The sequence below is a fragment of the Macaca mulatta genome, chromosome 16 (genome assembly GCF_049350105.2).
Source record: "Macaca mulatta isolate MMU2019108-1 chromosome 16, T2T-MMU8v2.0, whole genome shotgun sequence".
Lineage (NCBI taxonomy): Eukaryota > Metazoa > Chordata > Mammalia > Primates > Cercopithecidae > Macaca > Macaca mulatta.
In genome coordinates this window covers 63,349,936-63,376,744 of record NC_133421.1, presented here as the reverse complement: position 1 = coordinate 63,376,744, position 26,809 = coordinate 63,349,936, and the positions used below count along the sequence as shown (strand labels likewise).

The window sequence follows — 26,809 nt, the reverse complement described above, 5'->3', positions numbered from 1 at the left end:
CACTCTTCCCTCTGGAACAGGGCGACAGGATCTGACAGAAAGCCCAAGGGGCTTCTAAGTGGGCAGTGCTGCCCTGTGCCCCTCCAGACTTCTCTTCCCAGGAGGGCAACAGCACATGGCACCCTGGGATAGGAAGCCTGCAGGGGCAGGGGGGAGGCTGAACATCCTGGGGGCACTACTTTATGAGGAACCATTTGTGGCCAAAAATCTACAGGAGCCTCAGATGACCTGAATGAACTCGTCTGGAGAGTGAGAGTCCCAGGCAGGGGGAGAGGTTTCCATAGTCCAGGACCACATGCTGGAAATTTGGTTTCTGCAACATTCGAAGGGGAACCAGAGGGACCCTCCAACCCAGCCCTGCAGCTGGGAAAAACATGAGCCCTGGTAGATTCCTACCTATTCAAAGAACCAGAAAACCCAAGCTGGGGCCTATGAGTCAAGTCTGGATGTGCAGCTCAGGGCAAGAGGACAGATGGATGCCACAGGTCATCTGTCTCAATAGTTGCAAATTATAAATTAAACTAACAGGCTGTTAAATAAAGTATGTTCTATCCTGATTCTCTGACAAATATTCCTGCCTCAGCCTCCCAAGTAGCTGGGATTACAGGTGCCCACCACCACGCCCGGCTAATTTTTTGTATTTTCAGTAGAGACGGGGTTTTGCCACGTAGGCTAGACTGGTCTCAAACTCCTGTCCTCAAGCGATCCTCCTACCTTGGCCTCCCAAAGGACTGGGATTATAGGTGTGTGCTACCACATCCAGCTGGAGCTGACTTTTAAAATGTATTTAATTTGTATTAATTTAAATTTAAATTTATTTTTTGACACAGGGCCTTACTCTGTTGCCCAGGCTGGAGTGCAATAGTGCGATCATAGCTCACTGCCACCTTGACCTCCTGGGCTCAAGACCTCCCACCTCAGCTTCCTGAGTTGCTGGGACTACAGATGCACACTATCATGTTTGGCTACTTTTTTTTTTCTTGCTCTGTCGCCCAGGCTGGAGTGCAGTGGCACCATCTCAGTTCACTGCTACCTCTGCCTCCCAAGTTCAGGCGATTCGGCCTCAGCTTCCCAAGTAGCTGAGACTACAGGTGTGCACCACCATGCCTGGCTAATTTTTGTATTTTTTAGTAGAGACGGGATTTCACTACATGTTGGCAGGCTGGTCTCAAACTCCTGACTTCAGGTGATCCGCCTGCCTCGGCCTCCCAAAGTGCTGGGATTACAGGCACAAGCCACAGTGCCTGGCCAATTTTTACATTTTTAAATTTTTTTGTAGAAAAATGGTTTCAGTATGTTGCCCAGGCTGTGGCCTCAAGTTATCCTCCCACTTTGGCCTCCCAAAGTGCTGGGATTACAGGCATGAGCCACCGTGCCTGGCCTAAATTTACAAGTAAGTAACCATATGTGGCTAGTGGCTACTGTATCGGACCACACAGTTCTGTACAGCTAATGCAAGGTACACAGTAGCATATGATACATGCCCTACTACATCTTGCTGTATTCCCTTAACAGCGCCTATGTATTTTGGAGACAGATTGCCCCAGTCTTCCCCCACCCTTTTTTTTTTTTTTTTTTTTTTTTGTGATGGAGTTTTGCTCTTGTATTTTTAGTAGAGACAGAGTTTCTCCATGTTTGTCAGGCTGGTCTTGAACTCCCAACCTCAGGTGATCCGCCTACCTTGGCCTCCCAAAGTGCTGGGATTACAGGAATGAGCCACTGCACCTGGCCTAGTCTGCCTCATTTTTAAAAACTGCTGCATAATATCCTCTTGTAATTTACAAAGGCAATTCCTCACCCAGCCTGGAGAGCCATGGGTCATCATGTTTTTACAACAAGCTCTAAAATCTTCTACATATACTGTAACCAAGACACTTCAAAACAACCCTAGGTTCCTCATGCCTCCACTTTTGTCGTCCTGAGTCTGAGATAGTTTAACATTGAATAGTCAACTTTAGGGGCTGAGGGAAATAATTTACCATTAATCACTGCTCTAAAATATACTTGCCACCCATGTGGCCCATGCCTGGCATTCGGTAGTGCTGGTGGCATTCTTTAGGGCTAATCATAGTTCTAAGTGGTTCTCCTTTAAAGGGCAGAGTCTCCTGAGAAAGATGGCCATTAAGGCAAAACATCTGGGGCTGATCTTGCTTTTGTCCTGGTGAGAGGGGCCAAGGGGCTTTGTAGAGCAGCAGGCGCTCTGACAGTGAGCCTCCGTGTTCTTAAAATTGTCCTTAAGAGGACAGGTTCTTTGGTTCATGCCTGTAATCCTAGCACTTGAGGGGCAGAGGCAGGACGATCACTTAAGTCCAGGAGTTTAAGACTAGACTGAGCAACACAGGGAGACCCCATCTCTACAAGAAAATTAAAAAAATTGGGCATGGTGGCACATGATTGTAGTACCAGCTACTTGGGAGGCTGAGGTGGGAGGATCACCTGAGCCCAGGAGCTTGAGGCTTGCAGTAAGCCAAGTTTGCACCACAGAACTCCAGCTTGGAAGACAGAATGAGACTGTGTCAAAAAAAAATTGTCCTTAAGTCCATCTGGATCCCTGGACAGCCTTCCTCTTAGTGCATTTCAGGTGGTGAGCCTCTTTCCAGCTTTAAATGAACTTTAGAGAAATTTCACTAACCTGCCTTGGTGTTTGGCTCTCTATGAACCCTTTCTTCTGGAGAGTGGCAGTAGACATGGGATTTGGTGGTCTGACAGATCTGGGGACAGATCCCAGTTTCAAACGGCAGCATCTGTTTACAGCTTACAGGGGAAATACTTAGCACTATGTGCTGAACTTTAGGAAATAAGTCTATGTTTTCTTTTTCTTTTCTTTTTTTTTTTTTTTTTTTTTTTTGAGACAGAGTCTCACTCTGTCGCCTAGGCTGGAGTGCAATGGCACAATCTCAGCTCAATGCAACATCCACCTCTGGGGCTCAAGCTATTATCCTGCCTCAGCCTCCCGAGTAGCTGGGATTACAGGCACACACCACCATGCCTAGCTAATTTTTGTATTTTCAGTAGAGACGGGGTTTCACCATGTTGCCCAGACTGGTCTTGAACTCCTGACCTCAGGTGATACACTTGCCTTAGACTCCCAAAGTGCTGGGATTACAGGTGTGAGCCACAGCGCCCAGTCCAATCTACATTTCATAACAAGTGTTACAAACAAATGCTTGTTCCTCAGTGCCACAAAGAAGAACCAGCACTTAGACAAATAATTTTCTCAGCAAGGCAAATTTACTTTCTGCAGAAAGGGTGCTTCTTGGAAGGTGGATTGCCATGAGAGCACACTGAACAAAGAAAGGCAGGAGTTTTTATCCCTGACGCATTGGGCTTCTACTGCTGTGTCCTACCTCCATTGGTTGGAGCTGGACCTCACAATCTAAACTGATCCTGACTGGCTAAAACCTTGAAATTTTCCTAAATAGGTAAAGGTACAATGGGGAACAAAGGAAGGGAGGGGATTTTTTTTACAGGAAACTAGGGAGGCAATAACATTTCCAAATAAGGAAGGGGCATAGGCTGCAAGCTGGGACATGCCTGGGCATGTTCAGGCATGTCTGGACAGACTTAGGGAACAAATGAGACAGGCCTTGGTTACAATATAAGAACACAAAATATACTTATTATTTTACTCCATTTAACAACTACTTGGGCTTAACAAATAATTATTAGTAGAATAAAAGATCTGTTAGTGTGAGATATGAAAAGCTGTGGAGATTTAAAAGAAATATTTAAAGAAATCCCTTTTATTCAAAAAGGTGAACTTTGAAGAGGAACTTATCTTTATCAACAAGTCACATGGGGATAATGAAGGAATGGCCTAAAATGCTCTCAGTAATATTCCTGAGTCATCCCTGAGGGCTGGGCTTGGTGTTAGGCATGGTGGGGAAGGGAGTGGGGTTGTGTGCAGAGGACATGATTCTTGCCTTGTCAGGGTCCCTGACCTGATGGCAATCCATGGTGGTGTGTTCATAGTGACAGACACCACTGCAAGAACAGACCCAAGCTGTGCAACCCCCAAAGCAGGGCTCCTCACTCACTGGGATAGATAGAACTACTGGCCCCAATTCCTCGGCCCTCTTTGCACCTACTGCTTGCCATGGTTTCGTTGTGGGTGGAGGGTACTTTCCCACCCCTGGCTTCAGACTTGCCCACGTGGCTTGCTTTGGCCATGGAATGAAGCAGAAATGAAAGCCTGCCAGTTCTGAGCCCTCACCTGAAGATGGCTTAGGCAGTTCTGCGGGCCCATGTGGGCTTCCACTTTCACCCAGATGCCCTTCTCTGGTGCAGCCGCGGCTTCTTCAGCCTTGGCCCAGAAGGAACGGAGCCCCCTGGTGGATCCACAGGCCTGCAGGGAGACACAGAGCACAGCAGCCGGCCCAGCATTCACTAAGGGGATGACTGCGTGTCACCCACTGCCCAGCTAGAATGACACCTCTCCAGGCCTCTCCACCACGTTATTCCACCATAGCCTGCTTCTTCTGCAAAGCCTTGGACACTCAAATGCCTAACAAAAAGTGGGTAGGGCACCAGGACACCTCCAAGTGGGGCTCCCCACCATGCCTGGATGTGGAGTTGTGCTGCAGAGTGGTGGCTGCTCGTGACACTCATTTCACCCCTTTCTGTGCAGGTGCTGGAAGCCCAGGAACCACAGGTCAAGGCCCCCTTGCCAGCAGGGTGCTGCCAAAAAAATGCAGTCATGTGAAATTTGGAATATGGAAAGGAGGTAGAAGTCATCCTTTCCTCCCTGCTAGCAGCAGACATGCAGGCTGTGGTGGTCAGCTGTCCTCCATATTCTCCCATCAGTCACCAGCCTGGGGACTGTGGAGCTGGAAGGACCTCAGCAGCGGTTTCCCAAGTTTGCAGAGGCCTGAAGCCTGAGGTCCTCCCAGGGGACCTCACTCTCCTCCCGCTCAGTAGCCGGACAACTTTCTGGTTTGAGTCTTCTCTGTTGGGGCTTTGCTGTCCCTGGGATAGAAATTAAAATGCCAAGGTTGTTGATTCTTGAAAGGAGCAATTCACCTTTTCACCCCCTCCTGATTTTAGATGGGAACCATGAAGGCTCTGTGGTTTACTCCACGTCCTTGTGAAAGATGTCATTCTCGTTGGAAGACTCCTTGCCGTGACGTTTCTGTGCCATGTTTTTCACGCATGTAGCACCGGGCAGTCTGTACATATCCCTAAGCCAGAGTGGTTGTCTTAACTAGAAAAAGCCATCCTGGAAGACAGAAAGGGAAATATGCATTTTGCGTGTCCTCTGCTTTCTCTGGCCACAGCAATGAATCCTCCAATGTACCTGAGTTTCAGTTCACCATGAGCATCTCCTACGTGGCAGAAATCTGAAAATGCCTCTGGGGAGATACACGCACAAGACAGTGAGCGATGCTGCCATTTCCCACGCCTCTCACAATGTGCTTCTCTGGTCTTATTAGGACTAAATGAGTACCTTAGTCCATAATCACAGTGAGAAGAACCACTGCAGACCACATACCTGGGGTCTTGAAAATAATTCCATGCATGCGGGACTTTCAGAAGCCCTTCATGTCTGTCCGGAAGGGCCCCACAATGTCTCCAGAGCTCAGCATGGAGCATGGGCAGGATTTTCAGCCCCACTCACCCCCTCGGCCAAGTGCTCTTGTGCAGTGAACAAACTGCACGCCTGTGCTGGGCAGAAGCATTTTACATCAGTCCCCTTAAGAGTTAGTCTCCTTGGCATCATTTGATGGGGGGTGGGAGATGAAGTGCTTCTTGGTTAACTTCTTGGCCCCTGCACCATGTGAGGCTGTTCCAGCTCCCTTGGGGCTGGACTCCCGAGACTTTTCTTTGGCAGCATTCTTCACAAATGCCCAGGCGCCCTGTTCTCTCCTGATGCTCCACTCTCCCACCTCTTCAAAGTGCCCCTTCTGGATGCTCCTTGGGCTCATGAGGACTGCTGATTCTCCGCAGGCTTTTGCCGACACTTTGAATCTTTGCCAGGTTGTTTTCCTGTGGTTGGACAATTTCTAATTTCTTTTGAAAGATTGGGCATTTAAATTTGGGACCTAAAAGGCTAGACTGTATAAGCATGGCAGTTTCTTCTTCCCTTTCAACCTCATTGATTTTTTCTTGAATTTCTGCATCTAACATATTTTTCCAGAAAATAAAGCTTTCCCAGTTTATTTTCATAAGTTGAGTTGTTGGAGGCAGGTTGAAGAGAGGGGCTCTTTGTATTTTGTTTTTCTAAATACCCGGAGGCCTATCGCCATCTTGTACTTTTGAAAAAAGCAGTTTAAGGAACATAACATTGATTCCGTATCTTATAGATTTTTCACTGAGATATAACGCGAGCTCTCGTCACTGAGTCTAGCTGCTCACTCCCAAAGCCTGACAAGTTGATGCCATTGCTGTCTGAGGGCACCGCCGGCTCAGTAGTCAGCTCAGTGCTCCTGTGCTTCTTCCAGGCTTGTAACACCTTTATGAAGGCTCCTTCTGGATTCCCTACAGATGCTTCTTCAATTGTCAAAAAAGAAGAGACTGCTTTGATAATGAAAGATGATAGGATGGCATGCATCAGCTCACAGCCGTATGCCCCGGTCACACAGAGTAGGAGTCAGCAAACATTCAAGTGCCAGTCAGAGAAGAGAAACATACACCCAAACCTAAACCTCTGAAATGGCAACAACAAAAGGAAGAAAGACATCTTTTGAAAACATGGCCACCTACTTGGAACATTCCATAGTGTGACATATAGTAGCTCTGCTTAGGATTATTTGTCAAAGCCCAAGGTGGAACACAAGCGCTTCCCTGATGAGCTGGCCTCTCTGCAGACTGCTCCATAACCTGTGCTGTCCTCCCTCAGATATAGAGAGAGCACAAGGCTCCCTCTCTCCTCATCCTCAGTGTGCCCGTGTTCTTGCTACCATCACAGCTGAATGCAATGAAAGGCAACCCTCTGAGAGGAGCAGGGGCAGGGATGCTAAAGTGGAGGCTCCCTCCCATTGCTGATAGATCCTCATCCGGCCTGCTCCACCCACCTGCACGGTTCTCTGCTCCCACAAATCCTAGCCCCATTACAGAAGGCTCAACACAGAAAAAAACACTGTGTCCACCCTAGATTCTTTTCTTAAATATAGACAGGGATCTGGAGTGTAGGTTAAGAGATTTTTAATTTGCCAGATTGTATGTCTATGTTGTTGAAGGTACAGTGAATCTATGGCATAATAGCAGTTTCTGGAGAAACCTTACTTGAGGTCCTCAAATGCAGAAGGGAAAAATCAACTTTTGTCAGATGCCTACTTTGCTTTCATTTCGTCGCTAATATTTTGGATGGGGAACCATCCAAAGCTTCTGACTGCATGAAGGTCAAGTGTAACGGTGCACAGCTGGGTTTCTTTTCCAGAATTAAAAGTATTTTGGGTGGTGCTGAGGGTCAGAGGAAGAAGTAAAGATTGTGAGAAAGGAGAAACATGGGCTTGGGGAAAACCCAGAATTGGGGACAGAAGACCTGGCACTAGGCTGTAGCACTGTTAGCACCTCTGATCTTGTTTTTCCTCATCTGTAAAAGGAGATTAACAATGCTTTTCTGTCCATCTCTTGGGGAGAAGGGAAGAATATAATTGGTTAAAAAAAAGAAAAAAGTTTTGAAAAATAGGCAACACTGTCTTTATGTAAGTAGCCAAGTATTAGTATTATTTATTATCCACCCAACATCACTGGTAGATACCTGTATTCAAGCTATCTGGAAATGAACGAAGTCACATTTTATAAGTCATGAAGTTGGTGCTTATGAACCTAATCTACAGAAAAACTTTTGAAAGCACTTGAGTGTTTGTTCTGTGAATAGAAAGGTTTGAGATTCAGAGCAAGTTCAGAGTTGGATGGTCTAAGAATAGAAAAGCCCTCCATTCCATTAGAAGAAGCAGGTAGCAATTTCTGGTTATGGAACCAGAAGCTCTCAGGCTTCAAATGAAACAGCATCACTTGTATGCTCATAAACTTGTAAAAACAAAAAAACCAAAACTGGATCTACATCTGTCCTGTAAGGCAGAGAGTACTTGAGACCTCATGCATATAAAACCAGCTTACAAACTACATTGCTAATTTATATGAATAAATTATCACTGGGGGCAAAGCACCAAGTAGAGAGCACGGTACACAGGATGTGGATGTTAATGTCATTCCCTAGGCTTCCCATTCTTTTCTCTTGGTCCTTTACGTATATGGAACAGTTCTATTACTAAATTTTGTAATAATAACAGAACCTGACTCTCAGCAAGGGAGGAGTTCAGAAATTTAGGGAGTTTAACGCTGAATGAGTAAATAAAAATAAAGCAATTTTATCATTAGCTGAAAATTTTATCATCAATTAAAAATAAAAAAGTTGGCCGGGCGCGGTGGCTCAAGCCTGTAATCCCAGCACTTTGGGAGGCCGAGACGGGTGGATCACGAGGTCAGGCGATTGAGACCATCCTGTCTAACATGTGAAACCCCGTCTCTACTAAAAAAAATAAATAAATAAAAATAAAAATAAAAATAAAAAAGTTTGGCCGGGCGCGGTGGTTCAAGCCTGTAATCCCAGCACTTTGGGAGGCCGAAACGGGCGGATCACGAGGTCAGGAGATCGAGACCATCCTGGCTAACACGGTGAAACCCCGTCTCTACTAAAAAATACAAAAAACTACCCGGGCGATGTGGCGGGCGCCTGTAGTCCCAGCTACTTGGGAGGCTGAGGCAGGAGAATGGCGTAAACCCGGGAGGCGGAGCTTGCAGTGAGCTGAGATCCGGCCACTGCACTCCAGCCTGGGTGACAGAGCGAGACTCCGTCTCAAAAAAATAAATAAATAAATAAAAAATAAAAAATTAAAAAAAATAAAAAAACAAAAAAATTTAAAAACAAATACTTAAAATAATGTAACAAGTTATCACCAGGCAGTTTGGACTCATGACAATGTGTGGTGTTTCTCAGACATGCACTATTGCAATGCAGCTTGACTGTCTTGCAAACAACCTCAATGCTATTTTTAAATTGGCAGAGGCAGCAGGCCATATGGCTAGGTAAGATCCTATAAATGAAAATACAGAATAATAAGTGATAAAGCGGTTACTTGAGTAGATAAAGGCGACAGAAAATGCTACCACAGGGGTGGGCAAAAATGAGTTATTGAGGCCTATGGACTGGACAGTTGGGTAGGAACCAGAAGGCCAACAGGAAGGAGGACAAAGGTGCCCAATAGAAGGGTAAGCATGGCAGTGAGTATGGTCTGCCTAGAATAAAGGTGGTTGGGATTAGAATTAGGTGACACTGATCAGTAGTCTAATTCAGAAGTATCTCTTCCCAACTCAAAAGTCTCACTTTGGGCTGAAAGTACACAGGAAGAAGGAAGCATACCTCAGCCTTAAACGACTGAAGAAGAGTGTCAAGTAGCAGCAGGTGGGAAAGTGGCTTTGGTTTTGAGTTTGTGGGCTCTGAATCTACACAAAGACAGGACTGCATTCTGAAAACCTGAATTAATTATTGTCCTTACCTCAATGAGACAATAAATTATAATCAAAATCGTTAGTATTACAGTCACAGATATTGCCAAGATTAGTTTGTTATAGCCATATCCTGGAACTTCTTTAGTGAAGTTAAAAAAAAAAGGAAAGAACAATTTTTTAAAAAAACTAAGGGCATGAAAGCTAACTATTCAATACCCCAGTATTCCAGGTGAGTAGCTTACAGGTTCTATTTTATTTTTTGAGGCAGGGTCTCACTCTGTTGCCCAGGCTGGAGTACAGTGGTGCGATCATGGTTCACCTCAGATTCGACCTCCCTGGGCTCAGGTGATCCTCCCACCTCAGCCTCCCGAGTAGCTGGGACTACAGGCATGTGTCACCACAACCAGCTAATTTTTATATTTTTTTGTGGAGACAGGGTTTCACTATGTTGGCCATGCTGGTCTCAAACTCCTGACCTCAAGCAATCCACCCACCTCAGCCTCCCAAAGTGCTAGAAGTACAGGTATGAGCCATCATACCTGGCCTACAGTTTATCTTGTGTACTAATCTATTTCACTCTCTAAATGAGCAAAGTGGGAGATCACTGTCATGGCCAGAGTTACGTGGCCAAGACAAGCTATGGTCTGGGAATCGAGGTTCTCCTGTGTGGGCACTTTCCTTGTTGGTGGAAGGGCTGAGGCAGGGCTTGCTTGTCTGACATAATGTAAAAGAGTCTTGGAACATGTGCTGGGTCCAGAGTCTAAAACCCCTCGTGACCTATGGAACACCCAGCTCTGCACCAAAGGGTGGAAGGCTGCACTGCCACACTATAATCTAAGTCCAGGGCATAAAACCCCTTGTGGCTTGGAGAGAACCCAGGGCTCAGGGCATAAAACCCCTTGTAGCCTCTGGAATGTGTCCAGACTTGCTGGCCCCTTGCTCCTTTCTCTCCCAAGATCATAAATTGATTGTATCTTGAATTAGAAGAATCTGTCTCCCTTATCTCAAGTGGCACAGCATATGCTAAGCCATCACAGCTATGCTTGATGCACTGCTGCCTTTCTACCCCCACTTCCTCACGTCCTCACCTGTTACCCCCACATCCGCACGTCCTCACCACCTGCTTCTTTGTTTGATTACCAATAAATAGTGTGGGCTCCCAGAGCCCTCGAAGAGCCTTCACAGCCTCCATACTGGCATTGGCCCCCTGGACCCACCCTATGTTCTCTTAATTTGTCTTGTCTCATTCCTTTGACTCCACCAGACTTCATAGTCCCCATGACCTGGTGTTGGGTCTGATCACCCCAACATTCCTGGCATATGCTAAATGATGAGAAAGTCTGGGTCTCGTGTTTCTGTGTGGTCCTGCTCTTTCTGTTCACTCTGGGCTTCTGTGCTTTCATTAATATAGTTCTCAGTTCTTGCTGCTCACTGAGAAGCTTCATCAGGAGGCCTGTTCTGGAGATGAGCTTGGCACAGGCCAATTGCACGTGGGTCTCAGAGCAGTCCATTTTCAAGGTTTGGATAACATGAGAAATGAGCCTTCTCACATCGTTGTTGAGGATGAGGGACCATAGCTGCTGGTTTAGCTGAATTTCAAACCGGTCACCTGGGGACAAGGGCAACGGGTAGTAGAAGATTTTGGGCTTGGGGGACAAGCCAGTGCCCATGTTGTTGTATTCCCATTGTGTTTCACTGGTGTGTTTAACAGTTGTCTCTAAGTTGAACACAGTCCCAGTGGAATCTGCCACAGGAGGATGACTGTAGGTTGTGTTTTCAGAGATGGTGCCTTCTGGCATAGTAGTGTTTTCCATAAAAATGTTTTCTTCTAAGGCACTTCTTGCTGTGGTGTTTTTTACATTAGTGTTCTCTATAAAACGTTCTGAAGGAGCAAATACTACTGGAAAAGGATTTTCCTGAGGACTCAGGTCTCCTAAAGACAAAAAACCCCTTGTGAAGGGGAATTTATGAGGCTCTTTGCTGCAGAGAATGGAGGCCTCTTTGTGAGCATCAGTCTATTGAGAGAACTTTTCTTTCTGAACTTTTGACTCTTTTTGGCCTTGGGTGTTCTGTGGACCACATGGGAGCAACTTTTAAGAAAGCGGTATTTTTTTCTAGAATGTACGATTGCATCTAGCCTTTGCATCTTCTAAAACCAAAATGGCATAAGTTAAGTCTTTCCATCTGTTTCTGACCTCAGGTCGGGCTTTTTCAGGGGTGGAGGCAGAAGGCACACCCATGGAGAAGGGTTTCAACAAAGAGAAGACTGCCGCCTTATGCTCTAGTGTGAACGGAGGCTTGGTGTAGACAGCGTTTCCTGCTAACTTCTTGGGCCCCTGCTCATCGTGAGGCTGTTCCAGCTCCCTTGGGGCTGGACTCCCAAGCTGTTTTTCTTTGGCAGCGTTCTCCACGAATGCCCGGGCACCCGGTTCCCTCCTGATGCTCTGCTTTCCCACCTCTTTGAAGTGCCTTTTCTGGATGCTCCTTGGGCCCATGAGGACTCTGTTCACTCTCCGTAGGCTTTTGCTGACATTTGGAATCTTTGCCAGGCTGTTTTCCTGTAATTGGGCAGTTTCTAATTTCTTTTCAAATATTTGGCGTTTAAATTTGTTACCTAGAAGGCTGGACTGTATAAGCATGGCAGTTTTTTCTTCTCTTTTATCTTCATTGAGTTTTTCTTGAATTTCTGCATCTAACACATTTTCCAGAAAAGAAAGCTTTCCCAGTTTATTTTCATAAGTTGAGTTGTTGGAGGCAGGTTGAAGAGAGGGGCTCTTTGTATTGTTTTTCAAAATACCCAGGGGCCTACCTCCATCTAGTACTTTTGAAAAAGCAGTTTAAGGAACGTAACACTGATTCCACATCTTATAGATTTTTCGCTGAGAAATAAGGCAAGCTTTTGGCACTAAGTCTAGCTGCTCACTCCCAAAGCCTGACAAGTTGATGCTATTGCTGTCTGAGGGCGCCTCCGGCTCAGTAGTCAGCTCAGTGCTCCTGTGCTTCTTCCAGGCTTGTAACACCTTTATGAAGGCTCCTTCTGGATTCCCTACAGATGCTTCTTTAAACTGTCAAAAAAGAAGAGACTGCTTTGATAATGAAAGATGATAGGACGGCATGCATCAGCTCACAGCCGTATGCCCCGGTCACACAGAGTAGGAGTCAGCAAACATTCAAGTGCCAGTCAGAGAAGAGAAACATACACCCAAACCTAAACCTCTGAAATGGCAACAACAAAAGGAAGAAAGACATCTTTTGAAAACATGGCCACCTACTTGGAACATTCCATAGTGTGACATATAGTAGCTCTGCTTAGGATTATTTGTCAAAGCCCAAGGTGGAACACAAGCGCTTCCCTGATGAGCTGGCCTCTCTGCAGACTGCTCCATAACCTGTGCTGTCCTCCCTCAGATATAGAGAGAGCACAAGGCTCCCTCTCTCCTCATCCTCAGTGTGCCCGTGTTCTTGCTACCATCACAGCTGAATGCAATGAAAGGCAACCCTCTGAGAGGAGCAGGGGCAGGGATGCTAAAGTGGAGGCCTCCTCCCATTGCTGATAGATCCTCATCCGGCCTGCTCCACCCACCTGCACGGTTCTCTGCTCCCACAAATCCTAGCCCCATCACAGAAGACTCAACACAGAAAAAAACACTGTGTCCACCCTAGATTCTTTTCTTAAATATAGACAGGGATCTGGGGTGTAGGTTAAGAGATTTTTAGGGCTACCCTCTTTGGGTCCCCTCCCTTTGTATGGGAGCTCTGTCTTCACTCTGTTAAATCTTGCAACTGCACTCTGTTTTGGTCCGTGTTTGTTACGGCTCGAGTTGAGCTTTCGCTTGCCGTCCACCATTGCTGTTTGCCGCTGTTGCAGACCCGCCGCTCACCTCCATCCCTCTGGATCTGGCAGGGTATCTGCTGTGCTCCTGATCCAGCGAGGCACCCACTGCCACTCCCAATCAGGCTAAAGGCTTGCCATTGTTCCTGCACAGCTAAGTGCCCAGGTTCATCCTAATGGAGCTGAACACTAGTCACTGGGTTCCACGGTTCTCTTCCGTGACCCACGGCTTCAAATAGAGCTATAACACTCACTGCATGGCCCAAGATTCCATTCCTTGGAATCCGTGAGGCCGAGAACACAAGGCTTGCCACCATTTTGGAAGCAGCCCGCCACCATCTTGGGAGCTCTGGGAGCAAGGACTCCCCCGTAACATTTGGCAACAACGAAGGGATCTCCAAAGCGATGGGAAACATTCCCCCCAAGGCAAAAATGCCCCTAAGATGTATTCTGGAGAATTGGGACCAATTTGACCCTCAGACGCTAAGAAGGAAATGGCTTATATTCTTCTGCAGTACCACCTGGCCACAATATCCTCTTCAACGGGGAGAAACCTGGCCTCTTGAAGGAAGTATAAATTATAACACCATCTGACATCTAGACCTCTTTTGTAGAAAAGAAGGCAAATGGAGTGAAGTGCCATACATACAAACTTTCTTTTCATTAAGAGACAACTCGCAATTATGTAAAAAGTATGATTTATGCCCTACAGGAAGCCCTCAGGGTCCACCTCCCTACCCTAGCGTCCCCCTGACTCCTTCCCCAACTAATAAGGACCCCCCTTCAACCCAAACGGTCAAAAAGGAGATAGACAAAGGGGTAAACAATGAACCAAAAAGTGCCAGTATTTCCCGATTATGCCTCCTCCAAGCAGTGGGAGGAGGAGAATTCAGCCCAGCCAGAGTGCATGTACCTTTTTCTCTCTCAGACTTAAAGCAAAAAAAATAGACCTAGGTAAATTCTCAGATAACCCTGATGGCTATATTGATGTTTTACAAGGGTAGGACAGTCCTTTGATCTGACATGGAGAGATATAATGTTACTGCTAAATCAGACGCTAATCCCAAATGAGAAAAGTGCTGCCATAACTGCAGCCCGAGAGTTTGGCGATCTCTGGTATCTCAGTCAGGTCAATGACAGGATGACAACAGAGGAAAGAGAACAATTTCCCACAGACCGGCAGGCAGTTCCCAGTGTAGACCCTCTCTGGGACACAGAATCAGAACATGGAGATTGGTGCCACAGACATTCGCTAACTTGCGTGCTGGAAGGACTAAGGAAAACTAGGAAGAAACCTATGAATTATTCAGTGATGTCCACTATAACATAGTGAAAGGAAGAAAATCCTACTGCCTTTCTGGAGAGACTAAGGGAGGCATTGAGGAAACATACCTCCCTGTCACCTGACTCTATTGAAGGCCAACTAATCTTAAAGAATAAGTTTATCACTCAGTCAACTGCAGACATTAGAAAAAAAACTTCAAAAGTCTGCCTTAGGCCTGGAGCAGAACTTAGAAACCCTATTGAACTTGGCAACCTTGGTTTTTTATAATAGAAATCAGAAGGAGCAGACGGAACGGGACAAATGGGATAAAAAAAGGCCACCACTTTAGTCATGGCCCTCAGGCAAGTGGACTTTGGAGGCTCTGGAAAAGGGAAAAGCTGGGCAAATTGAATGCTTAACTAATAGGGCTTGCTTCCAGTGTGGTCTGCAAGGGCACTTTAAAAAAGATTTTCCAAGTAGAAATAAGCCACCCCCTCTTCCATGCCCCTTATGTCAAGGGAATCACTGGAAGGCCCACTGCCCCAGGGCATGAGGGTCCTCTGAGTCAGAAGCCACTAACCAGATGATCCAGCAGCAGGACTGAGGGTGCCCGGTGCAAGCACCAGCCCATGCCATCACCCTCACAGAGCCCCAGGTATGCCTGACCATTGAGGGCCAGGAGGTTAACTGTCTCCTGGACACTGCTGCGGCCTTCTCAGTCTTACTCTCCTGTCTCGGACAACTGTCCTCCAGATCTGTCACTATCTGAGGGGTCCTAGGACAGCCAGTCACTAGATACTTCTCCCAGCCACTGAGCTGTGACTGGGGAATTTTACTCTTTTCACATGCTTTTCTAATTATGCCTGAAAGCCCCACTCCCTTGTTAGGGAGAGACATTCTAGCAAAAGCAGGGGCCATTATACACCTGAACAGACGAGAAGGAACACCCGTTTGTTGTCCCCTGCTTGAGGAAGGAATTAATCCTGAAGTCTGGGCAACAGGACAATATGGATGAGCAAAGAATGCCCATCCTTTTCAAGTTAATCTGAAGGATTCTGCCTCCTTTCCCTACCAAAGACAGTACCCCCTTAGACCTGAGGCCCAACAAGGACTCCAAAAGACTGTTAAGGACCTAAAAGCCCAAGGCCTAGTAAAACCAAGCAATAGCCCTTGCAATACTCCAATTTTAGAAGTACAGAAACCCAACAGACAGTGGAGGTTAGTGCAAAATCTCAGGATTATCAATGAGGCTGTTGTCCCTCTATACCCAGCTGTACCTAACCCTTATACTCTGCTTTCCCAAATACCAGAGGAAGCAGAGTGGTTTACAGTCCTGGACCTTAAGGATGCCTTTTTCTGTATCCCTGTACATCCTGACTCTCAATTCTTGTTTGCCTTTGAAGATCCTTCGAACCCAACATCTCAACTTACCTGGACTGTTTTACCCCAAGGGTTCAGGGATAGCCCCCATCTATTTGGCCAGGCATTAGCCCAAGACTTGAGCCAGTTCTCATACCTGGACACTCTTGTCCTTCGGTACATGGATGATTTACTTTTAGCTGCCCGTTCAGAAACCTTGTGCCATCAAGCCACCCAAGCACTCTTAAATTTCCTCGCTACCTGTGGCTACAAGGTTTCTAAACCAAAGGCTCAGCTCTGCTCACAGCAGGTTAAATACTTAGGGCTAAAATTATCCAAAGGCACCAGGGTCCTCAGTGAGGAATGTATCCAGCCTATACTGGCTTATCCTCATCCCCATACCCTAAAGCAACTAAGAGGGTTCCTTGGCATAACAGGTTTCTGCCAAATATGGATTCCCAGGTACAGCGAAATAGCCAGGCCATTATATACACTAATTAAGGAAACTCAGAAAGCCAATACCCACTTAGTAAGATGGACACCTGAAGCAGAAGTGGCTTTCCAGGCCCTGAAGAAGACCCTAACCCAAGCCCCAGTGTTATGCTTGCCAATGGGGCAAGTCTTTTCTTTATATGTCACAGAAAAAATAGGAATAGCTCTAGGTGTCCTTACACAGGTCCGAGGGAGGAGCTTGCCACCCATGGCATACCTGAGTAAAGAAACTGATGTAGTGGCAAAGGGTTGGCCTCATTGTTTACGGGTAGTGGCGGCAGTAGCAGTCTTAGTATCTGAAGCAGTTAAAATAATACAGGGAAGAGATCTTACTGTGTGGACATCTCATGATGTGAACGGCATACTCACTGCTAAAGGAGACTTGTGGCTGTCAGACAACCGTGAGGAAAGTAACTAAAATTATAAATCCCCATGGCCCTCCCTTATCATATTTTTCTCTTCACTGTTCTCTTACCCCCTTTCACTCTCACTGCACCCTCTCCATGCCACTGTACGACCAGTAGCTCCCCTTACCAAGAGTTTATATGGAGAATGCGGCGTCCTGGAAATATTGATGCCCCATCTTATAGGAGTTTATCTAAGGGAACCTCCACCTTCACTGCCCGCACCCAGCAACTGCTATAACTCTGCCACTCTTTGCAAGCATGCAAATACTCATTATTGGACAAGGAAAATGATTAATCCTAGTTGTCCTGGAGGACTTGGAGCCACTGTCTGTTGGACTTACTTCACCCATACCAGTATGTCTGATGGGGTGGAGTTCAAGATCAGGCAAGAGAAAAACACGTAAAGGATGTAATCTCCCAACTGACCTGGGTACACAGCACCCCTAACCCCTACAAAGGACTAGATCTCTCAAAACTACATGAAACCCTCTGTACCCATACTCGCCTGGTAAGCCTATTTAATACCACCCTCACTGGGCTCCATGAGGTCTCAACCCAAAACCCTACTAACTGTTGGATGTGCCTCCCCCTGCACTTCAGGCCATACATTTCAATCCCTGTACCTGAACAATGGAACAACTTCAGTACATAAATAAACACCATTTCCGTTTTAGTAGGACCTCTTGTTTCCAATCTGGAAATAACCCATACCTCAAACCTCACCTGTGTAAAATGTAGCAATTTACTATAGACACAACCAACTCCCAGTGCATCGGGTAGGTAACTCCGCCCACACAAATGGTCTGCCTACCCTCAGGACAAAAAAGTCTGTGGTACCTCAGCCTATAGTTGCTTGAATGGCTCTTCAGAATCTATGTGCTTCCTCTCATTCTTAGTGCCCCCTATGACCATCTACACTGAACAAGATTTATACAATCATGTCGTACCTAAGCCCTGCAACAAAAGAGTACCCATTCTTCCTTTTGTTATTGGAGCAGGAGTGCTAGGCAGACTAGGTACTGGCATTGGTGGTATCACAGCCTCTACTCAGTTCTACTACAAATTATCTCAACAACTAAATGGTGACATGGAACGGGTTGCTGACTACCTGGTCACCTTGCAAGATCAACTTAACTCCCTAGCAGCAGTAGTCCTTCAAAATCAAAGAGCTTTAGACTTGCTAACTGCCAAAAGAGGGGGAACCTATTTATTTTTAGGGGAAGAATGCTGTTATAATGTTAATCAATCCAGAATCATCACCAAGAAAGTTAAAGAAATTCAATATCGAATACAATGTAGAGCAGAGGAGCTTCAAAACACTGGACCCTGGGGCCTCCTCAGCCAATGGATGCCGCAGATTCTCCCCTTCTTAGGACCTCTAGCAGTTATAATATTGCTACTCCTCTTTGGACCCTGTATCTTTAACCTCCTTGTTAAGTTTGTCTCTTCCAGAATCAAAGCTGTAAAACTACAAATGGTTCTTCAAATGGAGCCCCAGATGCAGTCCATGAATAAGATCTACCGCAGACTGCTGGACCGGTCCACTAGCTAGTCCATGCTTCGATGTTAATGACATCGAAGGCACTCCTCCTGAGGAAATCTCAACTGCACAACCCCTACTGTGCCCCAATTTAGCAGGAAGCAGTTAGAGTGGTCATCAGCCAACCTCCCCAACAGCACTCGGGCTTTCCTGTTGAGAGGGGGGACTGAGAGACAGGACTAGCTGGATTTCCTAGGCCGACTAAGAATCCCTAAGCCTAGCTTGGAAGGTGACCACTTCCACCTTTAAACATGGGGCTTGCAACTTAGCTCACACCTGACCAATCAGATAGTAGAGAGAGCTCAATAAATGCTAATTAGGCAAAAACAGGAGGTAAAGAAATAGCCAATCCTCTATTGCCTGAGAGCACAGGAGGAAGGACAATGATTGGGATATAAACCCAGGCATTCAAGCCAGCAATGGCTACCCTTTTTGGGTCCCCTCCCTTTGTATGGGAGCTCTGTCTTCACTCTATTAAATCTTGCAACTGTACAAAAAAAAAATTTTTTTTTAATTTGCCAGATCATAAGCCTATGTTGTTGAAGGTACAGTGAATCTATGGTATAATAGCAGTTTCTGGAAAAACATTACTTGAGGTCCTAAAATGCAGAAGGGAAAAATCAACTTTTGTCAGATGCCTACTTTGCTTTCATTTCATCTCTAATATTTTGGATGAGGAATCATCCAAAGCTTCTGACTGCAATAAGGTCAAGTGTAGCAGTGTGAAGCTGGGTTTCTTTTCCAGAATTAAAAGTATTTTGGGTGGTGGGGAGGGTCAGAGGAAGAAGTAAAGATTGTGAGAAAAGAAAAACATCGTCATGGTGAGAACCTAGAATTGGGGACAGAAGACCTGGCACTAGGCTGTAGCACTGTTAGCACCTCTGATCTTGTTTTTCCTCATCTGTAAAAAAAGATTAACAATGCTTTTCTGCCCACCTCTTGGGGAGGAGGGTATAATATAATTGGAAAAAAAAATTTTTTTTTGAGAAATAAGCAACACTGTCGAATTATTTATTATCCACCTCATATCATTGGTAGATACCTGTATTCAAGCTATCTGGACATGAAAGCAGTCACATTTTAGAAGTCATGAAGTTGGTGCTAATGAACCTAATATACAGAAAAACACTTGAAAACACTTGAGAGGCGGGTGCGGTGGCTCACTCCTGGAATCCCAGCACTTTGGGAGGCTGAGGTGGGCGGATCACCTCAGGTCAGGGGTAGAGACCAGTCTGACCAACATGGCGAAACCCCGTCTCTACTAAAAATACAAAAATTACCTGGGTGTGGTTGTGAGGGCCTGTAATCCCAGCTGCTTGAGAGGCTGAGGCAGGAGAATCACTTGAACCCGGGAGGTGAAGGTTGCAGTGAGCCGAGACCCCAGCCTGGGTGACAAGAGTGAGACTCCATCTCAAAATAAATAAATAAATGAATAAATAAATAAATATTTAAAAACAAAAAAAGGAAGAAAAGCATTTGAATGTTTGTTCTGTGAAGAGAAAGATTTGAGATTCAGAGCAAGTTCAGAGTTGGACGGTCTAAGAATGGAAAAGCCCTCCATTCCATTAGAAGAACCAGATAGCAATTTCTGGTTAGGAAACCAGAAGTGCTCAGGCTTCAAATAAAACAGCATCACTTGTACTTTTTATCTTCATGGTCAAGCAAATACAAACATAACTACATAGGCACACTCCTGTATGTATACACACAGAATGCACCATTTTAATATTTCACAATAAAATGCCTCAGTTTTACTACCCAAGCTACAGAGAATGTTCATCTTTTTTTTTTTTTTTTTTTTTGAGACGGAGTCTGACTCTGTCGCCAGGCTGGAGTGCAATGGCACAATCCCGGCTCACTGCAAACTCTGTCTCCTGGGTTCATACCATTTTCCTGCCTCAGCCTCCTGTGTAGCTGGGACTACAGGCGCCCACCACCACACCCAGCTAATTTTTTGTATTTTCATGATACAAAGTAAGTTGTAAGTGTAAGACTGCCCCACCACTAGAAATGAAAAAACAATCAGCACTAAATCCAGGCCAGACTTGATTGGTTTAAAACAATGTGTACGTATATGTGTGTGTATGTGTACGTGTATAATACTTAACTAGCATGCAGCCAATATCAAACTGAAAAAACAGTGAGATCAAAATTTTATTACGGTTGTTTTTTTTTTATTTTAAGAAAACTCAATGCTTGGCTAAGTGGTGATGAGACATTATGCTGACTGTGTTATATTATGAATGCACTAAAATAGACAGATGAAGCAGTATGCTATTTCCAAAAGCAGTGCAAGTGGAGTGAAAGCATTTCCATATGAACCTGGCTTTAAAAATTGGGCTGTCAAAAGAACAATTAAATGTAACACAAAGTAAGAAACTGTCCAATCACTGAAGGCCTTTTTTTTTTTTTTTTTTTGGTCTGGTTTTCAATTCACTGCTTGTAAGTAATGTATTTACTAAAGAAGAGTGAAAGCATGAGTAATTCACGAGTAAAGACCAGCTGAGAAACTCAAGAGCAATGTCTTCTGATTGACAACAGTGAAAGGAAAGCAAAGGTCAAAGGGAGAGGGGAAAAAAATAAAGAAAAAATTAAGGTTATATACATTAGTATCACTTTTACAAAACCACTCAAGAGGATGACTGTCATCTTCTCAGAAAAAAGCTATTGATAGAAAATGGTAGTGGAATTTCTCTAAAACTTTAGGTTAAAACTGTTCTTTAAATCCTCAGGGACTATAATAAAATATTTAATATGCCACTCTAAGTCCTTCCAATCATAACAAAGGCAACAGAAACAATAGACACTTCTCCCATAATCTGCTCCCCTCACCAACCTCCTCGGGGAAGTGAATGAGCAATACAGAAAATCTGGACCTTTCCCATCATTTCAAACTATCTGCTTTTGGAGGAAAAGAGGCAGCTCTGTGACTCTGCAGGAAGGGCTAGTATTCAGTATGGTCCCCTTTCCTACCAATAAAAGAAAAAAGGTTTTATAAACACTTGTCGAAAATCCAATAGGCTTAAGGTAAGGTTTTATAAACATTCATCAAAAATCCAATAGGCTTAAGGATGATGGGTAACACAAGGAGGCACAAGAAAATAACTTTTAACAAAGTAAAAGTAGTGATGCACACCTGTAATCCCAGCATTTTGGGAGGCTGAGGTGGGTGGATCACCTATGGTCAGGAGTTCAAGACCAGCCTGGCCAACATGGTGAAACCCTGTCTCTACTGAAAAAATACAAAAATTAGCTGGGCATGGTGGCAGGCACCTGTAATCCCAGCTACTCCGGAGGCTGAGGCAGGAGAATTGCTTGAACCCAGGAGGTAGAGGTTGCAGTAAGGCGAGACTGTGCCACTGCACTCCAGCCTGAACCACAGAATGAGACCATGTCTAAAAAAAAAAAAAAAAAAAAAATTAGCCAGGCATGGTGGCAGGCACCTGTAGTCCCAGCTACTTGGGAAGCTGAGTCACAAGAATCACTTGAACCTGGGAGGCGGAGGTTGCAGTGAGCCAAGATCACATAACTGCACTCTAGCCTGGGTGATAGAGACTCTGGTTCAAAAAAAAAAAAGTTTAAAAAAAAGAACACTTAAAATTTTACTTCCAAATGACCAGGCAACAGAAATAAGATCTCTCTAATCTAGTGTGTCCTACTTCTTTTTTTCTTATTTTGTCTCACATATTTGTTTATTCTCCCAGATCCTGTGTCCTACTTCTATCTAATTCAATGTAGGCTATGAAGCTCCTCCTCCTTCTACCTAAATTAACACATCACAAATAATATATATATTTATATGTTTCAGAAGTAAATTTTCATTAGAAGCATAATTACTAATACACATTTCTGAATATGCATTTATTTATTTAAAAAATTAAATATCCAGCCTTAGTACTATATACTGTTTGTTATTTTAAGTGGAGAAGGTAGCACTATTTAATAATCAAGGCATGTATCAATTCTACTCCTACTTATTGAGATTATTCAACAATGATTACTCAATTAGACTGCCTGTGATCGTGTTTTCCCTATAACATGTGCTAGAAAAAAATCCTGGACATTGTGAGAGGTAAAATAGCATTAGCCTCATGTGCCACAGGAATAAATTTTCCAAAAATCTTTCAATGTAGCCCTCTAAGAAGGCTTAAAAAAATATTAAATATAATGTAATTTAGTGGTTTAAAAAAGTCTTTGTTGAGTATATTAATAATGAATACTAGCTTGCAAATTTCATCTAATTAAATTTCCTACTACTGTTGAGCACCGACAGAATTATAGCTTGTGTAAGAATATTAACCAACCACGCACCTTGTAGAATATGGTACTGGGGAGTTGATTCCGATGGCTCTGTTCTTAAACTTTGAACCCCAATTTTTAAAATTAAAAGGCAAAAGTTATTTTTCAAATACAAGATACTGATCTAGTCTACAGATTTCATTACAAAATTCTGCCTTGTGATAATCCCCCAAATAATACAGAACAAGGCACAAACCAGTGATTTTTAACTTAGCAAAGTGAGCTTGGCATTTTATCCATGTCAAAACACAAGACTAGGCTTTCAGTGAAACAGCCGATGAGAATTCTCCCTCTGCAACATTATCACATGTGCCATCAATTACTGCCATGCCTAAGTCTAGCATCATGCTAGCACATTAAGGCAGAAGGTATTCTATACAGAGTTCACTGGACCAGAAGGACAAAATTAGGGAGGTGGAGGCCAGGCGCCGTGGCTCATGCCTGTAATCCTAGCACTTTGGGAGGCCCAGGCAGGTGGATCACCTGAGGTCAAGAGTTCGAGATCAGCCTGGCCAACATGGGGAAACCTCATTTCTACTAAAAATACAAAAATTAGCCAGGGCGTGGCGGTGGGCGCCTATAATCTCAATTACTCAGGAGGCTGAGGCAGGAGAATCGCTTGAACCCAGGAGGCGGAGGTTGCAGTGAGCCAAGATCGCACCACTGCACTCCAGCCTGGGCGACAGAGCAAAAACTCCGTCTCAAAAAAAAAAAAAAGGGAGGTGGAGAGAAAGAAGAGAAGAAATTTTAAAAAGGTAGGCCGTGCAATACTAACCAGATCATGGCTGCCTAGCTAATACGGGCCAACTGCTATGGAAGAAAAATGTTGAACACCCCAGGTTGTGTAAATTTCTGTAAACACCCAAACACAAACACACAAATACACACAATACCAACCTAATTGGGAACATTAATATATGTTGATCCTTTACTATGTTACGGTTTTGAAAATAAAAGCTAAAGTTAAAATATCTGCACTCTCTAAATTGCCTTCATATTTTCCTGAGGAAGAAGCTAGTTAGTGTTTCTTAAAGGGAAGGGGGCTGGCTTGTCATGACGGTTATAAAGATTCAGATTTCCTCTGACTTTTTTCCCCACTCACGTTTTACCAGTAACTCACTGAAACCCTTATTAAATATGTACACTTAAGCACAAATACTAAATGCTGACGATAAGGACAAGTTCAGACATTTTAACAATGGACTGTGTTATTTAAAAATAATGGGCTTTTTGCTGGGTACGGTGGCTCACGCCTGTAATCCCAGCACTTTGGGAGGCCGAGGCGAGCAGATCACGAGGTCAGGAGTTCAAGACCAGCGTGACCAACATTGTGAAACCCCGTCTCTACTAAAAATACAAAAATTAGCCGGGTGTGGTGATGTGTGCCTGTAATCTCAGCTACTTAGGAGGCTGAGGCAGAAGAATCGCTTGAATCTAGGAGGCAGAGGTTGCAGTGAGCTGAGATTATGTGCCATTGTACTCCAGCCTGGGCGACAGAGTGAGACACCATCTCAAATTTTAAAAAATTTAAAAAAATTAAATGGATTTTTCAAAATGAAAATAATATTCAAAAATTTAGAAGTTTTTTTTTTTTTTTGAGACAGAGCTTCGTTCTTCTTGCCCAGGTTGGAGTACAATCGTGTGGTCTTGGCTCACTGCAACCTCCGGCTACCAGGTTCAAGCAATTCTCCTGCCTCAGCCTCCCAAGCTGCTGGGATTACAGGTGCCCACCACCATGCCAGGCTAATTTTTTTCTATTTTTAGTAGAAACAGGGTTTCACCATGTTGGCCAGGCTGGTCTTGAACTCCTGACCTTGGGTGATCCACCTCCCTCAGTTTCCCAGATTATTGGGATTGATTATAGGCGTGAGCCAACGTGTCCAACCGAAGTTTTTTTTTTTTTAAACTGAGTCAGATAAATAAATCTCCTTGTTCTATTGCTGATATCATCAGTGTACAAAACTAAGCAGTGTGAAAAGATAGAAATAATCAACTTTTGACAAAAACTAGACATTTATTAAGCTACATAGACCAAACTTGCCATGTTTCACAAGAGTCTGGTAAATAAAATGTATTACTCCTTAACTGTTTCTTTTGTTGTTGTTGAAACGGGATTTGCTCTGTTGCCCAGGCTGGAGTGCAGTGGAATCTCGGCTAACTGCAACCTCCACCTCCTGGGTTCAAGCGATTCTCGTTCCTCAGCCTCAGGAGTAACTAGGATTACAAGTGCATGCCACCACAGCTGGCTATTTTTTGTATTTTTGTAGAGTTGGGGTTCACCATGTTAGCCAGGCTGCTTTCAAATTCCTGACCTCAGGTGATCCGCCCACCTCGGCCTCCCAAAGTGCTGGGATTACAGGCATTAGCCACTGTGCCCAGCCCTTAACTGTTTCTAACGGAACTTTTAAAAAATTTTTTCCATACATATTCTACTTCCACGTAGGAACATTTCATACATAATTATATTGCCCAGGAAAGGGCAATCTATAAAGGATCAAAATACATTTTACTCCTTTATTCAGTTGACAAAATGCTAAACTTTACCTTGCTACCTTCAACAAAATATTAGTATGGGCCAAAAATATATTTTTCCCCCATCAAAATTCTAATGTGTTTCTAGATATTTTTGGACTGATTTCCCAACATATTAAATATTACATTACACTCCAAACTCTGATTACTGTATGGCATGCAAGAAAACAATTCTAAACTGTATTGGTTATTAATAAGTTTAAGTTCATTCACATCAAGTGTCACACGAACACTACCTACCTAACTGGCTAAGACCCGAAATTAAGCAATGATCATCTGATCGATTCTGTAGGCTTGTCAACTGGTGCTTACTCAATGTCCAAGTGTCCTTCTTCATACTGATCAAAGTGATTACCCTGAAAAAAGATGATGACAGCTATTTTTCAAGAGCAATAAATGTCAAATTTATTAACAGCCTATTGAAGTTTTTTCTTTCCTTTTTTTTTTTTTTTAACCTCAAAGGAGACTGCAATCTTTTTCAGTAGACAATCAAAACCACACCACAAATTCCAACTTTTAAAAAATTTATGAAAAACGTTTTAGGGCCGGGCACAGTGGCTCACGCCTGTAATCCCAGCACTTTGGGAGGCAGAGGCAGGAAGATCACTTGAACCCAAGAGTTCAAAACCAGCCAGGGCAACACAGTGAGACCCTGTTTCTGAAAAAAAAAAAAAAATTCAATTAGCCACACATGGTGGTGTGAACCTGTAGTGCCAGCTATTCAGGAGGCTGAAGTGGGAGGCTCACTTGAGCCCAGGAGGTCGAGACAACAATGAACTGTGATCAAGCCACTGCACTCCAAGCATGAGTGACAGAACGAGGCCCTATTTCAAACAAAACAAAACAAAATTTATTAGGAATCTAGGCCTAGCAATCTGAACTTTTCTCCTAACAGGTGTTGAAATTGTCAACTAAAACACTATCAACCATTTGGGACACCAACCCTCTTTGACTACATTAGGAAAACTATACGGATTCTTACCAACAGGCAGAGCGCGGCTGGCTCCCCCAGGGCCCTCCAGGCTCCTCTGGCCCAGGCCAGCGGGTGAGCTGGGGGCTCCAAGACGGGCCGCGCCCCACCCTCTGCACACACCGGGGGCCCGTTGTGGCTGCCCCCTGGCCGGACCCAGGCCGTGAAGCTTCCCCACCCCACCTCGGTGACTGACGGCGGCGTCAGCCTCTCCCAGCCCGGACCCTGCCGGCCGCCTGGTCTCCCGGCCCAAGCCTGCCCGGCCTCGACGAAACCCCTCCGAGCCTCCGGGACGCAGCGCCTTTGGGTGGCAGCGGGAGTGGCGAGCCAAGAAGCCTGATGGCTGCCCGAACACCGCGCGGCGGAGGCCTTAAGGGTGCAGAGGGCCTGGCAAGGCGGCCTCAGGACGCAGGCACGGCCTTCTCCTTAGGCCTCGGAGCCGCGCAGACGCGGTCCCGGTGACCGCTGTGTCCCTATTGGTCGAGACCTACCTAGTCCCGACCTCAACAGACAAAAGCCTTAACCGGCCTGGAAGGCGAGCGAAGTTCCAAACGACGACGGGTAGAACGGTTAGCGGCCATTGGGCGGTTGGTCTTCGTGCTACTAGACCTCGCTGCTGGAAGAGAGAAATAGAATGACAGGCCACGTTTGGCCCGTTGGA

The 26,809-nt window shown here is 44.9% G+C and overlaps 1 protein-coding gene across 1 annotated transcript; it reads right to left on the bottom strand.

The window, feature by feature from the left end:
• Nucleotides 1-208: 208 nt before the first annotated feature.
• LOC106992426 (leucine-rich repeat-containing protein 37A3-like) lies at nucleotides 209-26,729 on the bottom strand. Its single transcript, XM_077971044.1, is given in 10 exon segments — nucleotides 209-313; nucleotides 4,214-4,345; nucleotides 9,501-9,607; nucleotides 10,815-10,871; nucleotides 10,874-11,395; nucleotides 11,398-11,588; nucleotides 11,590-12,145; nucleotides 12,377-12,518; nucleotides 26,161-26,517; nucleotides 26,673-26,729. Coding segments are annotated over 10 exon segments (2,226 nt in total).
• Nucleotides 26,730-26,809: the final 80 nt, after the last annotated feature.